Source organism: Lissotriton vulgaris, chromosome 11 (genome assembly GCF_964263255.1).
Source record: "Lissotriton vulgaris chromosome 11, aLisVul1.2, whole genome shotgun sequence".
Classification (NCBI taxonomy): domain Eukaryota; kingdom Metazoa; phylum Chordata; class Amphibia; order Caudata; family Salamandridae; genus Lissotriton; species Lissotriton vulgaris.
The window spans coordinates 1,107,076,226-1,107,092,294 of NC_141699.1; the positions used below are offsets into that span (position 1 = coordinate 1,107,076,226).

The 16,069-nt window shown below is 43.6% G+C and overlaps 1 protein-coding gene across 1 annotated transcript in view; it reads left to right on the forward strand.

Moving 5' to 3' along the window:
* The window catches only part of LOC147684248 (putative cation-transporting ATPase 13A4), a 387,249-nt gene that overhangs the window by 318,299 nt on the left and 52,881 nt on the right, over positions 1-16,069 (forward strand). The window contains exons 24-26 of the mRNA XM_086944648.1: positions 268-377; positions 8,737-8,833; positions 13,467-13,539. Coding sequence (XP_086800774.1) covers positions 268-377; positions 8,737-8,833; positions 13,467-13,539 — 280 coding nt within the window. The remainder of the gene's footprint in view (positions 1-267; positions 378-8,736; positions 8,834-13,466; positions 13,540-16,069) is intronic.

Consider the following 16,069-nt stretch of genomic DNA (forward strand, 5'->3'; position numbering starts at 1 on the left):
ACCAGCATTTGTCAAATAACATCAGTACATTTATTTATCAGATGAACTGTCAGACATCCTGTTTGTAAGAGTCTCTTCACATGTTTAGATAGGAAGAAGGTTCTCTTTCAGGCAGTGGAGTGCCTTAATTTTGTTTTGCTAGTTGCTGTTTGGGGGTCTCAGAAATGTATTACTTTGCAGTGCTGATGCATTTCACATTAAACACTATATGATATTCACAAGCTTCCTCCAGGACCAAGAACCTTTACACAAGCTTTTGTTTGACAGGCACTAAAAACGGCTCACGTTGGTATCTCACTTTCGGAGCAAGAAGCGTCAATGGCTTCACCCTTCACGTCGCGAACCCCAAACATTAAATGTGTTTCTGAAGTCATCAAGTAAGTCATATACTGCATATTGTTAGTAAGTGGAAGCCACCTTGATGGACACTATCAGGAAAATTAATAACGGTTATGAATGAGTTAAAGAAATCACAAGAATTATTTTAATGTAAAATTATAAGTGTAAAATGAATTAACATAATCACTTTTAACACAGAAATATATAATTTAAATGTTAGATCAGATTTACTCTCCACAACTTTTTTTAAATTCCTCTCTATTTGTTTTCAAAATGTTGCCAATATTACATCTTGGTTGTATGTTATGTAAATCACAATATTATAGCAGCTAATAATTGATATAGTAATTTTATGTCCAGAACTTCAAAAGCCATGTAACAAGTACTACTACAGTGATGAAAAAAATGGTAATCTCTACCCAGATGACATGCCAAAGACAACAGTGTCTCGAGCTCAAACTCGTTCATAGTGACTCCATCGTGAGGCAGCGAGGTACCAATCATGTAGTGGGCCCCACTCTGCCTTTTTACCTGTCTCATTCTCAGCCTCTTCCCTCTACCGCCTCCCTCTGCCTTGGGTCCTACTTCCATTTTAAGGGGCATATTTACAAGCCCCTTGCGCCTCTTTTACGCCACCGTTGCGTCACTTTTGTGAAGCAGTGACGGGGCAAAGCCAGCGCCATGCTGCTGGGTATTTACAACGTAATGCATCTGGGAGATGCGTCACATTATAAAGCCCTGCGCCACATGTAGGCGTACTGGTGCAGGGGGGGCCTCCTGAAAGTGGCTGTGTGAACTCTACAAAATTTCACTCAGTCACTTTTAAGGGCATGCTGCGTCAAAACCCTGCGCCTGCTTAAAGTAGGCGTAAGGATTGACGTAGCATGATAGAGATAGGGCACCCCCAAGCCTTGCTGGAGCTGCGTCACCCTTGCAACGCAACTCCAGCAATGCGTTGCATTTCCACCAGGGATGCGTCATGCATCTGTCATCTGAGTCCCCTGACCCCTGCCCAGACAGATCAACCCCTCCTGGAACCCCCTTGTTTTTGGAGGCGCTCCGGCTTTTGTCCTACTTTCGAAGCAGAGAACTGCCAGGTCTGTTTCTTGGCTTCACCCTTCTGGTAATTTTTGTTTTTTATTATTTATTTTGCTGTGACAGGAACTCAAAGGCACCCAATGCTATTATGTGCTTATTTTCTGTTTTTTCTGCACAATCGTGGCTTTAGTAGGGACTTGAATTGCAACAAAAATTTTTGAAAGTGCAAGAAAGTAACCCGGAAGGAGCAAAGAACTGCTGGGCTGAGGAGATATATACACTATTGAAAGTGTTCTTTAAATGAAGATGTGAAGGGATTTACTATTGTTTCCTTCATGCCTTGAGAAAGCCACTTGCAAAAACAACAATTGATGGATAGAATGCTGAACAATGTCATACATTCACCCCAGTACAGAGATCTGGGCCTAAATCTATCATTTTTGCACTTCACAACACCCCAGTTTAGACATGGCCATATGCAAATCAGCCTTGACCCTGTGCCTCATGGGAACAGTCCAGCCCGAACTGCCAAGCCATGCTAAGGGATGCGGTCCCCGGGACGAAAAGAAGCCTCAGGAGGGGGGCCATGCAGCCCCCTCTCCATTTTTTCATATAAAAAAAAAATTAGGGAGTAAGCCCTGGGGGATGGGGTCCCCAGGGCAAAAAAAAGAAGGGGGGCTACACAGTCTCCCTTCTTTAAAAAAAAAATTAAAACACCGGCATCGCGCCGGAGACCACGTTCCTTCATGCGGTGATGGATTAAACCCAGATCTGTTGACTGGGTGTGAGTGTTTGATTGGTTCAGATGATCCGTCCATCACCACCCCCTTTTGTACCGATTTGTTTGCCATAAGTTGGCAGGGTATGCTCAGACGTGAGTCCCTTGCTCACTTTGCCACTGGATTCAAGCAAGCCTGGCTAAAGACGGCTGAAATGCCAGAAACCGGTCCTAGAAACTTGTTTCCGGTCCAGGGAAGACATGGGTTGGCAGTTCAGGCTGGACTGTTCCCATGAGGCACAGGGTCAGACTGATTTGCATATGGCCATGCCTGAACTGGGGTGACAGAGTGGGCTAAAGAACAGTGATGGATTAAACCCAGATCTGTTGACTGGGTGTGAGTGTTTGATTGGTTCAGATGCTCCGTCCATCACCACCGCCTTTTGTACCGCTTTGTTCGCCATAAGTTGGCAGGGTATGCTCAGACGTGAGTCTCTTGCTCACTTTGCCACTGGATTCAAGCAAGCCTGGCTGAAGACGGCTGAAATGCCAGAAACCGGTCCTAGGAAGCTTGTTTCCGGTCCAGGGAAGGCATGGCTTGGCAGTTCGGGCTGAACTGTTCCCATGAGGCACAGGGTCAGACTGATTTGCATATGGCCATGTCTGAACTGGGGTGGCAGAGTGGGCTAAAGAACGGTGATGGATTAAACCCAGATCTGTTTACTGGGTGTGAGTGTTTGATTGATTCAGATGCTCCGTCCATCACCACCCCCTTTTGTACCGCTTTGTTCGCCATAAATTGGCAGGGTATGCTCAGACGTGAGTCCCTTGCTCACTTTGCCACTGGATTCAAGCAAGCCTGGCTGAAGACGGCTGAAATGCCAGAAACCGGTCCTAGGAAGCTTGTTTCCGGTCCAGGGAAGGCATGGCTTGGCAGTTCGGGCTGAACTGTTCCCATGAGGCACAGGGTCAGACTGATTTGCATATGGCCATGTCTGAACTGGGGTGGCAGAGTGGGCTAAAGAACGGTGATGGATTAAACTCAGAGCTGTTTACTGGGTGTGAGTGTTTGATTGATTCAGATGCTCTGTCCATCACCACCCCCTTTTGTACCGCTTTGTTCGCCATAAGTTGGCAGGGTATGCTCAGACGTGAGTCCCTTGCTCACTTTGCCACTGGATTCAAGCAAGCCTGGCTGAAGACGGCTGGAATGCCAGAAACCGGTCCTAGGAAGCTTGTTTCCGGTCCAGGGAAGGCATGGCTTGGCAGTTTGGGATGGACTGTTCCCATGAGGCACAGGGTCAGACTGATTTGCATATGGCCATGTCTGAACTGGGGTGGCAGAGTGGGCTAAAGAACGGTGATGGATTAAACCCAGATCTGTTGAGTGGGTGTTTGTGTTTGATTGATTCAGATGCTCTGTCCATCAACACCCCCTTTTGTACCGCTTTGAGAAAGCCCCAGGCATATCAGCCCGAGGGGGCGAAACACATGTTGGCTGTTGATAAACTGTATATTGCATATCCAATGGTAAACCTTACCTTTACAATATGGGATGACTCACCTTAAAATAAAAAGTGAATGTCAAACAAAAAATGAATGCTATTTAGACTTATTGCTGAAAGGGTAGACACTCATTCTTCACCGTCAACCAGTCCATGTAATGGCACCCACCAACATGTACATAGCAGAGTCTTTCATTGGAAGACCCGTGTACACATATTTGGTTTAAAATGTGCATCCATTGTATCATTTAGCACACCCTTCTACCAGCTGTACAAAATGTAGTCAATATGGGTGTCATCAAGGCAATTCATACCCCCACAGATGGAGGTCATCATTCTTGGCTTCAATAGCGGTAAAAAAGCATTCCCAGCTGTTTACCAATTCACCCCTACCCCCCTGTCTCACAACCCGTCATACTGCACTAAAGTCTGCCATCAATCATTTCTTCAACTTGTTTAGCCAGGATGCCCATCTAGGAGCCTTACATCCTATAGATATATACCTCTTGGCTGAGACCAAAGGCAAATCTATGAATGAACACATGAATGCTGTTTTTTTTGGTTTGTTGTCTGTCCTAACAGACAAACCAAGGGGCTCGTGGGTACCACCTTCCAGGATACTTCCGCTGATATTTTGGTGACAGAAGCTGAATAGGATTGGATTTGTGGGCGCTCCTACACCGTGTGATAGTCAACTTGTATCAATGAACCCCTTGGGGAGAGACGGACCTGGTGATCCTAGGAACTTTCAAGCCACACTCTTAAGGTGTAAATGTGCTTGATATAAGTAATGTATTTGGGTTTACATGTGAAACTAGGGTTTCTTGTTACAAACTTAGGGTTTCTCAAAACCTTAGGCCACTCTACGGCTGTGATTCCCGTCCCCTGGCACAACTCTCACCACTGCTTCAACGCAGTCAGGGCAGTGAAGGACGCAGGGGACATGAATGCTTACAAAGTAGCCAACAAAGTCATTAAGATCCCACCAGTTAGTATTCCATTCAAGACTTTAGAGCAATCTGGTTCCGTGTCCTCCTGAAGTATACACAAGTTGGAATGCTTGAAATGATCTCAGCCACTGGGTAATTACTCTGTCAGAATCCCAGTCCATCATTATTGTGCTCATCATGCCACCTCAGATTGGATGCTGCCATATGCAAATAAGTATTGACCCTGCTCCAATAAGAACATTCCAACCCCAATTGTCAGTCCGGGTCCTCCGTGAACCCGAACACATGTGTGTGTGAGTTCTTTAAATCTCTACTGACTCCATAGTAGTATCTCTGTTGCATACAATGATACTTTGCCAAACCTACTGACATATTTTCCGAGCAATACCATACAACCCGGACCAGCCTTGTGTACCTCAACAGTCCATTCTTGGTTTCCAACAACATTCCCACAGCTCCTACATCTCCACAGTCATGATGGATCTGCGTGGCCTTGGTCTGCCCGGATTGCGATCCATCTCATTGGCCATACCATATGGGCTGTACAATAACATACTTCCATATTGAGAATCCTCATATCTCCATCACTTAGAGTCTTATCAGCTTTACTCCACTCTATGCTACAGCACTCCTGTGTAGTACACTCCACAGCACTCTACTCCACGCCACTCCACTTGACTACATTGTAGAACAGTTTAGCCCACTGAATGCTACTGTAAGACACTCCAATGAATGCCACTCCACTCAACAAAACTCTACCATGCTCAGTACCACCATACAACACCGGTCTGCACTGTATGCCCCTACATTGCCCTGTGCAGCACTATATTTCACTCTATGCCATTCCACAACACTCTACTCAACTCTATGCCACTCGACGACACTCCAGAACACCCGACACCACAACACTACAGCATTCCACTGTATGACACTCGAACGGTACTGTATGATACACCACTCAACAATACTCCACTCCACTATACTACATACCCTTCCTCTCCACTGTATAATACTTTACTCCACTGTACGCAATGCCACTGTACAATACTACACTCTACTGAACGCCACGCCACAGCACTAGACTCTGACACTACGCTGCATGACACTGTAATTTACTGTGCTCTACAACACTCCACTTAACAACACTTAATTAAATGATGTTTGACTCTGTGATTTGAAACACATTTTTGTTAAAAAAAACATTTCAATGTAATGAAAAAACAAAAGGTTAAAGCTATGTTATAGGTAGGAAAATGTTAATTCTTTATCTACAAACCCAACGTAAACTATACAAACAAGAGACATTATAAAGCTATAGTTATAACTTACATTTATAATTTACGCACCGCTAGTTAGAACTTACATTGATAATTTGAGCGCCACCTTCAATTTATTATGTCATGCACCTCTGTGCTCATTCTTCTTGCATTAATTGCCACAGTACAATAATATATAACTACCCAAATTTCATCATTTCAGATGTCAAAAGTCTTATTGTGACTGCTTTGATTTTGCATGCTATAAATAATATATTATGCAAGGGTATAACCAGTGCATGGAGAAAGGGTGAGTGTTTTCATTATGAAATTTCATTTTATTCTATGGACCACTCCTAGATATTTTATATTAAATAATGTACCACTTTTTCCGCTGTATTGATAGAAGAGGGATCAATCTTTGGAAGATACCACCACAGATTAATGGGTCAGATGTACTATGCCTGGTTCTTGTTGCAAAACATGGGGTTTAGGAGCTGTGACATTCTTTCCTCCCCTACTTCAGAAAATAATGTTTCAATGGTTTCTCACATGCAATTGTGGTTCTAAACCATAGATGAGTAACTGACCCCCAAGTTTGGTGGTAACTAATTCACAAAGGGGTAAGCGGTGCTCCCTGGAGTGCCTTCGTGAATCAAGGCCAGTGACCCAGGGGTGAGCAGGCACTTGTGCCTTTATTCAACTCCACCTGCTTTTAAAAAGAAATGCTTCGCATTCTGCATATCAAATGATGGGAACAGAGGTACGCTGTGCCTTGCAAGCCCCCATCCTGACATTGGCAGCCAATCAAAGGGGATCACAAACTGTGGCCTGCCTAATTAATATTAATTAGGCAGTTCCTGTTATGAACCACCCTAAAATGGCCACATTTAAAAATGCCCATTAGTACCTAGCGCACAATTTAAATTGCAGTCCCACTCATAAACCAGTCATTTTGCAACTTGGGCATCCCTAATTTCAATGATACACATGGCACAAAGTCTCTGCACCTTTACACAACTTTAAACCTGAATGAGGTGGCACTAGATGTGTTATGTGGACAAGGGATATTGCAGTGTAGAGGTGAAAAGAAGTTGTCCATTGTCTTTAACAAACAATTGGTAACTGGAAAACAAAGCCCTTACAATTCTGTCAGTTTCACTGCTAAGTAGTGTACCAACACTGCGGTGCTTTTCCTAAAATCTGTGCTAGGAGAAATTTTCATTTAAGCATACGACAGTTCTTTAATGGTTAATAGTTAATGGTTAATAGGAATCGTTCAATTCCTAAGAATTATAGACCTATTTCCCAGCTCCCCTTTCTGGCAAAAGTGTTAAAACACCATGTACTGAGGTTACTCTCGAAATACCTGGAGTATCACCAGCTACTCCAAGCAAGACAGGCGGGTTTTAGAGCCCATCATATTACTGAGCTCTTGATGTTGTCGCCGGTTCTTAATGAGCTCAGAACTATGGCTGACAATAAACCACAAAGTGCCCTGATTTTATTAGACCCATCAGCGGCATTCAATATGGTCAGCCATAAAAAGTTGCTGTCCCGTCTTCTTGACCTGGGCATCAGCGGGCTAGCACATCAATGGCTAGAATCGTTTCTATCAGACCGAACTCAGAGGGTTCAGTTGGGTGGGTATACTTCAGCTAAGGGCACTCTTTCCTGCGGCGTGCCCCAGGGCTCCGCATTATCCCAGCTCCTCTTTAATATCTACTTGCAACCTCTGGTGGTCACCCTGGTCCATATGGTCTTCAACTAGGCTGATGACACCCAACTCCTCATCTGGATCAGCAACTCAAGCCAGGCCCAGGAATTGGCGCAAAAGCTGCTCCGTTTCACAGTGAATTGGATGACGGCCAATTCTCTGAAAATTAACCCTGATAAGACTGAAGTGCTTGTCATTCCCTCAAAAAGCAGCCCCTGGTGTGAACTTTTGTTGCCACCGGAACTGGGTACTGCCCCGTACCAGTCCCGGTTGTAAAAAGTTTGGGCAGAAAAATTGACTCCGAGCTGTCTATGTCCAGCCAGGTTACCACGGTGGTGGGAACCTGCGTAGGACTGTTGAGGCAGCTACGAAAACTTGCCCCTCTTCTCTCAATGTCCTAACTACAAGCAATTGTTGCTGCCACTGTTATCTCTAGGCTAGACTATGGGAATGCCCTTTATATCGGCCTCCCCCAGAGTCTTATCAAAAGACTGCAGGTAGTGCAGAATGATGCGGCCAGGCTAATTTTCAGACTTCCTTGAAGAAACCGTGCTACCCCTTTACTCCATAAATTGCACTGGCTCTCCATCAAACAGAGAGCTCAATTTAAAGGCCTCTGTATTGCTCACAAAGCAATTTACGGCCAAGCACCTGTGTATATAAAAGAATGCTTAGAAAAATATGTTCCTACCAGGACACTGCGATCGTCTGAGGCCTGCCGTCTAGTCCTTCTCTGTTATATCACCAAATCCTGTGGGTCAGAGCGTTCTCCATCTTGCTCCCACACATCTGGAATAATCTACCTGAGTACCTTCATAGAGAACCGGTCCTCCTCACATTTAGGAAACAACTCAAAACATTCCTATTCAGAGAGATTTTAACCTCAGTGTAACTTCCGCTTGCTGTCTTGTGTTTCCAGTCTTTTCGCCAGTGATTTTGGGCACTCTCACTAAAAGCGCTTAGAGACCTGAAGTTGATATTGCGCTAAATGAAATGCATTTAACATAACAATAGTGTTTTCTCCACATGTATAGCACATTGACACCCTTGGGTCTTGTAGGTGTCACTTACAGCCACAAAATGAATAAGTGGTGGACTGTGCTTGCCATGCACACATGAGGGTTTTTGTTTTTGCTACTGGTAGTGGGGAAAGAAGCTTTGAAGAACTGTTTGATTGACTAATCAACAAGTGATTTTTGTGTTTTCCCACCAGGGAGGGGCGCTGTGCTCTTGTGACCTCATTTGCGGTGTTTAAGTTCATGACCATCTATGCAGTTACAACCCTGATCAACCAAGCTCTGCTCAACTGGGTATGTTTCAAACTCATGGTGGCTTTTGATATGTTCCACTTGAGACCAATCAATATTGTGGGGTGGAATCACCCAGGAAAATGTCATGAGAGGCTTGACAGTTCATTGCCCTAGGACCTTGTAATTTATGGAATATATGAAACATCATCAGCTAGGAATCTGTGAAGAAACAGAACCTGTCAGTCTCCTTAAGCTCCTCCTTTGTCCCTCAGGTATCACTCATCGTTTGTTAGGACAGGATAGTGAGGGTCCTCAGTGCACATACATGGAACAGTTCAGATTACAGAAACTATGGTTCTTCCCGTATTGTGATGCAAATGGATGCTATTTATTACTATTTTTTTTTTTTTAATTTATTGAGATTGAAATGGTATTCTCATAGAAGTGATGGACATAACTCCAAGTTTGCTCATGAGAATATTTGACGATGGGAGGGTATCACTTGGAGATGGCTGATTAGGTATAATGGTTGCAGTGTGAAAAACACACCCAGATAGTGCTTTACCTAGACTGCAGATTGCATTCAACTCTTCTTGAAAGTCGCCTCTGCTTCAAACGTCCAATGCCTCAAACACTACCTGCACAAGTTCCAGGCTTGGCTGTCCAGCATGTACCTGCAGCTCAACCATAACAAGACAGAATTCCTCTCAATTGCAAAGAACAACACACAAGGAACAGCTCAATCTGGCTCTGTGACATGAACTTTGACAGCTTCAAGCCCCAACTTTCACAGAATGCCGAGTCAATTGAATTCACCCTCGATGAACAACCTCACTAGAGGTGAGCGAAGAATTCCGCTTCCCTGGCGGAGTGTGCAGAGCTTTGCCCACTCCGTGCTCCATGCCGAGTGCACAGTTCATCAAAACTCTGTGAAGCGACGTGGACTGGAGGTTTTTTCTTTTGTTCAGTTCACCAACGGTAAGTTGGCGAGAGGTCTCAGCAAAATTTCTCAGACTCAGGCGTTCGTGGCTGGTTGCGAGAACTTGCCTTGAGAAATCTGCTGCAGACGTTGAGGAAGCTGCCAATAAAGTAGAATTTCTACTTGAGCGGCAAAAAGCAGCAGTGCCCTCTGGGGTGACACAGAGTGCTGTTTGCACTTATTTTACAGCACAGGTCAAATTCCCAGTTTTTAAAATCAGTGCGAGCAGCGGTACCTCACAAACTCCGCCACTGTTGGATCCTTGTGGAGCGCGGCAGAGTTTTTCTGTGAAGTAGAACTCTGTGTACTCTACCAAGGCCTAAACCTCACCCTCAAGAAGCACAGTTCCAAAAACCAAGGACAGCTTAGAACCAGCTTTCTCTTCTAAAGAAAGTGAAACCCTTTCTTCTAGAAAGCAATGTCAAAACTGCTATTCAAATGCTCCGACTCTTGCATCTGTCTGGTGGTAATGCCCTTCTCCATGCTATCCCAGACCCCACACTGGCACCATTTAGGGGCATTCTACACTCCGCGCTTGTGTTTTATTCACTACATATTTGCTGATGACCTTTGTCACTCATTCTGATTAATGTAGCATAATTTGCCAGAAAAAGTTCATGAACCATCACCATATAAAATTGTGACACTTCTGATACCTTCTTTGTCACATAGAAAACAATGAGTTGGAAAAATGTGATGTCAGAAAAAGATGATTAAACAGATTAAGGGCCAGATGTAGGTGGGAGATTTTGGCCATTTACCGGCCGGTAACGGCCGAATTCGGCCGTTACCGACCGGTAAATGGCCATGGAGATGTAGGGGGTAAAAAACATGCATTTTCGGTAATTTTACCGAATCGGTAATTTTACCGATTCGGTAAAATTACAGAATCGTTAAAATTACCGATTCTGTATATTTTACCGAATCGGTATATATACCGGTCGGTAAAATTACCGAAAATGCATGTTTGGTATGTAGGTGCCAATTTTAACATTGACACAGGGCTTTGAAAATCGGTATTTTACCATGCAATACAATTGCATGGTAAAATACCGATTCAGGTGTACATGCACATCTGTGCATGTACACCTGTGCCATGTGGCGCACATACATGCCCTAAGGGCATGTATGTGTGCCACATGGCACACAAGCCTAAAACAGGGGTGCCAGAGGGTGTCAAAGTGACACCCCCTGCATCCTTGCAAAATTCGGTATTTACCGATTCGGTAAATACCGAATCGGTATTTGATATTGAATCCTATGGGCTTCAAGGCCCATAGGATTCGATAGCAAATACCGATTCGGTATTTACCGAATCGGTAAATACCGAATTTTAAGGATTCGGTAAAGAATCCAGATGTTGGGACCTACATCCCATTTACCGATTTTGAAATACCGAATCGGTAAGATTCGGTATTTCAAAATCGGTAAATGGGATTTACCTACATCGGGCCCTTATTGCTTTAACATGCATGTGAGAAAGGGGGACACACATGGCCCATGCACAGGCTTTTTCTTAGCTGCAAGATACATGCCCATTCATGTGCAGATTTACATCAGCTGTCACTGTACTCCAGGCAACGAGAGCTGTAAGGCAGCTCAATGTGGAGCGTGTAATACATTTGACAATCTAGAAAATGCCACAAAGCAGGGGACAATCATATGGCTTGAATAATACCATGTTCCTTTCCTAAAACCATTACTTCTTACGATTCACAGTAATCATAACAAACAGAATTTTCTCTTGGTACTTATATTGGAAATTGTGATCTTAACCAACGCACACTATATTGCTCTCAGAAGAATGAAAGGCTCAGTGAACTGTGCAAAGATTCTAATGGAACCACACCAGAATAATGGTGTTTACATTTAGCTGAGGAGGAAGGATCTTTTTGGAAGCTGAAAATTCAATTTTAGCACTCATTAAATGTACTGTATAAACCCAGGTAAGAGTTGACCATTAACTTAGAAATAGAGATATGTAGCGGATAGTCCAAGGACTTATGTAACCTTGGAGGCAATTGGACTTTGACAAAGCTTTGGAACTAAAGCCTCAACGACTAGAGAACCTAACAAAAGCATGCAAATGGAGGCTTTGATGACAACAAGACTTGGAGACACAGCAGGGCATGGAAGCCTTAACGGCTGCAGAAACACAAGTATGGAAGCTGTGTGCATATGAGAATTGGAAACCTAGAGGCAAGAGGACCTTAAGTTGAACCTGGAAATTGAAGCCTAAGAGGACATAGGACCTAGCGGGGACCCTGACTTGACAATGAAATTATTTGAGGCAGGTATGCCTGGTGAAAAGGAGAGTTGGACATTTGGAAGCTCAAGAACCTGTGAAAGAACCTCATAATGCAAGCACTTGATGCATTGGAGCTGGCACTGTGAGCACAGCCTGGGAGACAGTTGAATGTCCATGATGAAGCTATAGATTCCTAGGGTAGTTTACCATCACAGCTATTTAAGGTAAGCTCACCATGATCAACAAGCTGATGGTTGACATCCTTATAAACATCCTTATTGAGCAAAGGTGTAATTAAAACACACCTTATGTTAACACTGCACATAGCTTCCAATACTATGAGAATGCTTGCAAGCCTAGCTATATCCCAGAAACAAAACTCCTTTCATTTAGCCCATTTATGTGGATTATTTCTAAAGCCAAGATGCTAAGATGCAGCATACTTGCTCCAACTTGCCAAAGGAATGGTCCGAGAGTAAGTGTGCTTTACTTTTTTCTCCCTCTCTAAGAACTAGTTGTCCTTTTTTAATGTTGCATCATGTACGGTCTAAGAAATGCATTGCTAGAAAAATGGAACTCAACTGAGATCAGAGGCGGACTGGATCCCACAGGATCCCCCCAAACACCAGAGAAGCATAACTGTGTGAGATCAGGAGCAGCTTCTTGTTGGTCTTAACCTGGGTCCATTGCTGTGGTTCATATCTGGAGTCCCTGGCCCTAGTAGCCCTAGTAGATAACTGAGTGTGCATTGGAAGAAGTCAAGCAACATTTGGATCTAAGTTATCATTGGTGTTCTCACTTAGTAATGCTGTTAATATATAAATATATAAACATGACATAAACAAGAACAACACCCATGCCCACAAATTCCACCTCAAAAAGAGTGCTGTTTTCTGTAGGAGCAAATTATCAAATGCTGAAGCCAGGGAGAAGAAGGTTGGCATTTAAGAAAGTCAGAGAGCACATCTGTAGAGTGCTACTTCCATGTTTGTTGAATGACTGTACCATCCTATGAATCCATTTGCTTGTATTAGTCTGCTCATCCATCATGTGCATGTGTTAACATTGATCAACAGTGCATGTGACCAGCAGTCCCCGTCAGTCACTGGTCAGCTTTTGATGTGGTCCTGCAGCTGAGATCTTCTCATTTACCTCCATTGTCTTGTCCTGCTTTCCAATTGTGACACACAACACAGCTGTGCACAAATGCTCACAAAACAATATTTTTTAATTTAGCATCCAAGTGCATAGCTGTATTGTTTCATCTTTAGAATGAATCCTTAGAGTGATGTCATTTTGGGGGGCTTCTCATATATACTCTTTGAACCTGAAAATCTGAATGTATTAATTGAATTGTACAATATATCTTCTCTTGATGCACAATTAACTAACTATATGTGCATTGATATTCACAATATTAAACTGTTTTTATTCTCTTTTTCTGTACTGGTTTTCCAATATTACAGCACTTTGGACTCCTTGGTAGTTGCCAGTACCTCGTTATTGATGTGGCGATCCAAACAGTGGTGTGCTTAACAAGTACGATTCTACACTCCAAAATGAATTGTAATGTATTCTTATTGCCTGATATTCAAAAATGCAGTTTGTGGCAGCCCCCTTTCACTTTTGTGTGCATAGAATTTCCCAAACCTGTGTATTACACATCAGCATAAACATTTGAAAATATGCAACTGGTTACAGTATTTCAAGAATAATCAGTTCAGTGGCATCACAAAGAACCAGACTATTGGCTGAGACTGACACACCAGAGGGCAAATGCAAAGGAGGTGTCATTTGTGGTGTCTCCAAATTGTAGTATAATTGGTATCCAGCCACACAAACACACTCACAACTCTAAATTCCTGCACTCACACAAAAACACACATGCGCACACACACACACACACGCACACACACACACACACACACACAATTATATCTACATGCATCAGCTCAGATGGACATACACACTTGGAAACAAGTGCATTCACATGTCTACACACATGCATCTACATGTGTTAATCTTTTATATTAACAAGGAGGTGTTGATGGGAAGGCTCAACCAATTAAATCAAAGATATGGAAAAGGGATCTCAGATCAATAAATTCTGATGAACTTGCTGCCCATTGTAAATCGGCCCTCACCTCCCAAGCTGACTTGGTTGAGGTGCAGTCACTCACCGACTCCTACAATTCAACCATTTCCAACATCATGGATGCCATTGCTCCAATCCCCCCAAAAAAAGCCTAAAAAAAAAATATCCAAATCCTGGTGTAATGACAACTTAAACACGGAATGCTGCAACCTTAGGGCAGTTGAAGGTTCCTGGTGATCCAATCCCTCCCCAAACCAACTAAAACTCCTTAGAGAGGCTTGGAGCCTCTACAACAAACAAATTAAGATCACTAAGGCTGACTACTTCAGACACCAACTGGATCAAGTGGCAAACTGCCCCAAGACACTTTTTTAATTGGTCAAACAGCAATCAGTCTTAGGTCCAAACCACTCTGACCCAGGTGGCAGCCCACCCTCTAGCGACAAGCTTCGTGCTTTTTTTCACTGAGAAAGCTAGATTCATCTCCATTGACCTTGTCTCTAAGAAGGCTGTACTACCTTTCCCCAGTGCCGTTTCACCCCTTGACTTCTTAGAAAAGTGCAGATCTACCAGCCTGATCACCAAGAACAATGCTTCATGGGGCACCTTTACCTCCTTCAGTGAAAAATACATCAACAAGATCCTTCAGAATATCAACCCATCAAATCACTTCAGTAACCCGCTGCACCCGGCCATCTTCAAAAATATCAAGAATGTACTCATCCCCTCCTGGACAAGGATTGTAAACGCTTCTCTTTCACAAGGCACAATCCCTGATTGCCTAAAAGCAACCCAGGTATCTCCTATTCTAAAAAAAACAAACGCAGACAAAGCTGATCTCAATCACTTCCGCCCTATCTCCAACATCCCCACCCTAGAGAAACTCATAGAAAAATGCGTACAATCTCAACTTTCTGCTCAAATAGATAATTACTAACTCCTTGACAGCATCAATCCGGCTTTCGAAAGGGGCACAGCACCGAATCGGTGCTCACTCACGTTATGAATGACATTTAAAAAATGCTTGACCAAAACAAATCTTGCCTCCTGATCCTCTTCGACCTTTCCTCCACATTCGAAACAGTTAATCATGACAACCTCCTTGCATTTTGAAAAATAGGATGGGCTTCTCTGGTCCGGTGCTACAATGATTCTTGTCCTTCCTTCACCACAGATCTCAAAGAGTCAAGGCAAATCACTCTCTCACCCAGCCCTCTACAGTTCTCATGGGGGTTCCCCAAGGACCCACCCTATCTCCTATCACCTTCAACCTGTTCTTGGAACCGGTAGCTAACTCATTAAACTCCACTAACATTCTCTTCCATATGTATACAGACGATACGCAACTCTATTTGAAAATCTCTTCCCCGGAAAACATGATCTCACTCAACACTACCCTAATGTCTACCCTAAAATGGTTAACTGAGAACCATCTCCTGCTCTACACCTCCAAAATGGAATTCCTGCTCATCTCCTCTACCAAGCACATCCCCAAGTTAGACATGTGGCTGAGTCACCTCACTGCCTTCAACTGCACTCCTCTCATCATAGACTCAGCCAAATCGCTTGGAGTCACCATGGACAAGCACCTAAATATGAAAAATCGTATCAGCAAGGTGTGTAAGGAAGCAAACCAATTGATGAGGACACTCAGAAATATCATACCTTTCCTTTCACAAAATGATTTCAAGCAGGTGGTCCAAGCGTTTTTCTTGCCGAGGCTTGACAGCGTCAGTGCTACCCTCTGTGGCTTTATCAAATACACCCTGGCTCCACTAAGAGCATCACTGAACACAGCGGCTAGAATGGTTACAGGCACCAAACGAAATGAGCACATATCCCCAGTCCTTATATCTCTCAAATGGTTGCCCTGCGAAGCACAAAAGTCAGTTAACGATCGCTGTACTGGCGCACAAAGCCCTTCACTTCATTACTCCCAGGTACCTTGCACAAAAACTTGAGCTATCTTGTGGT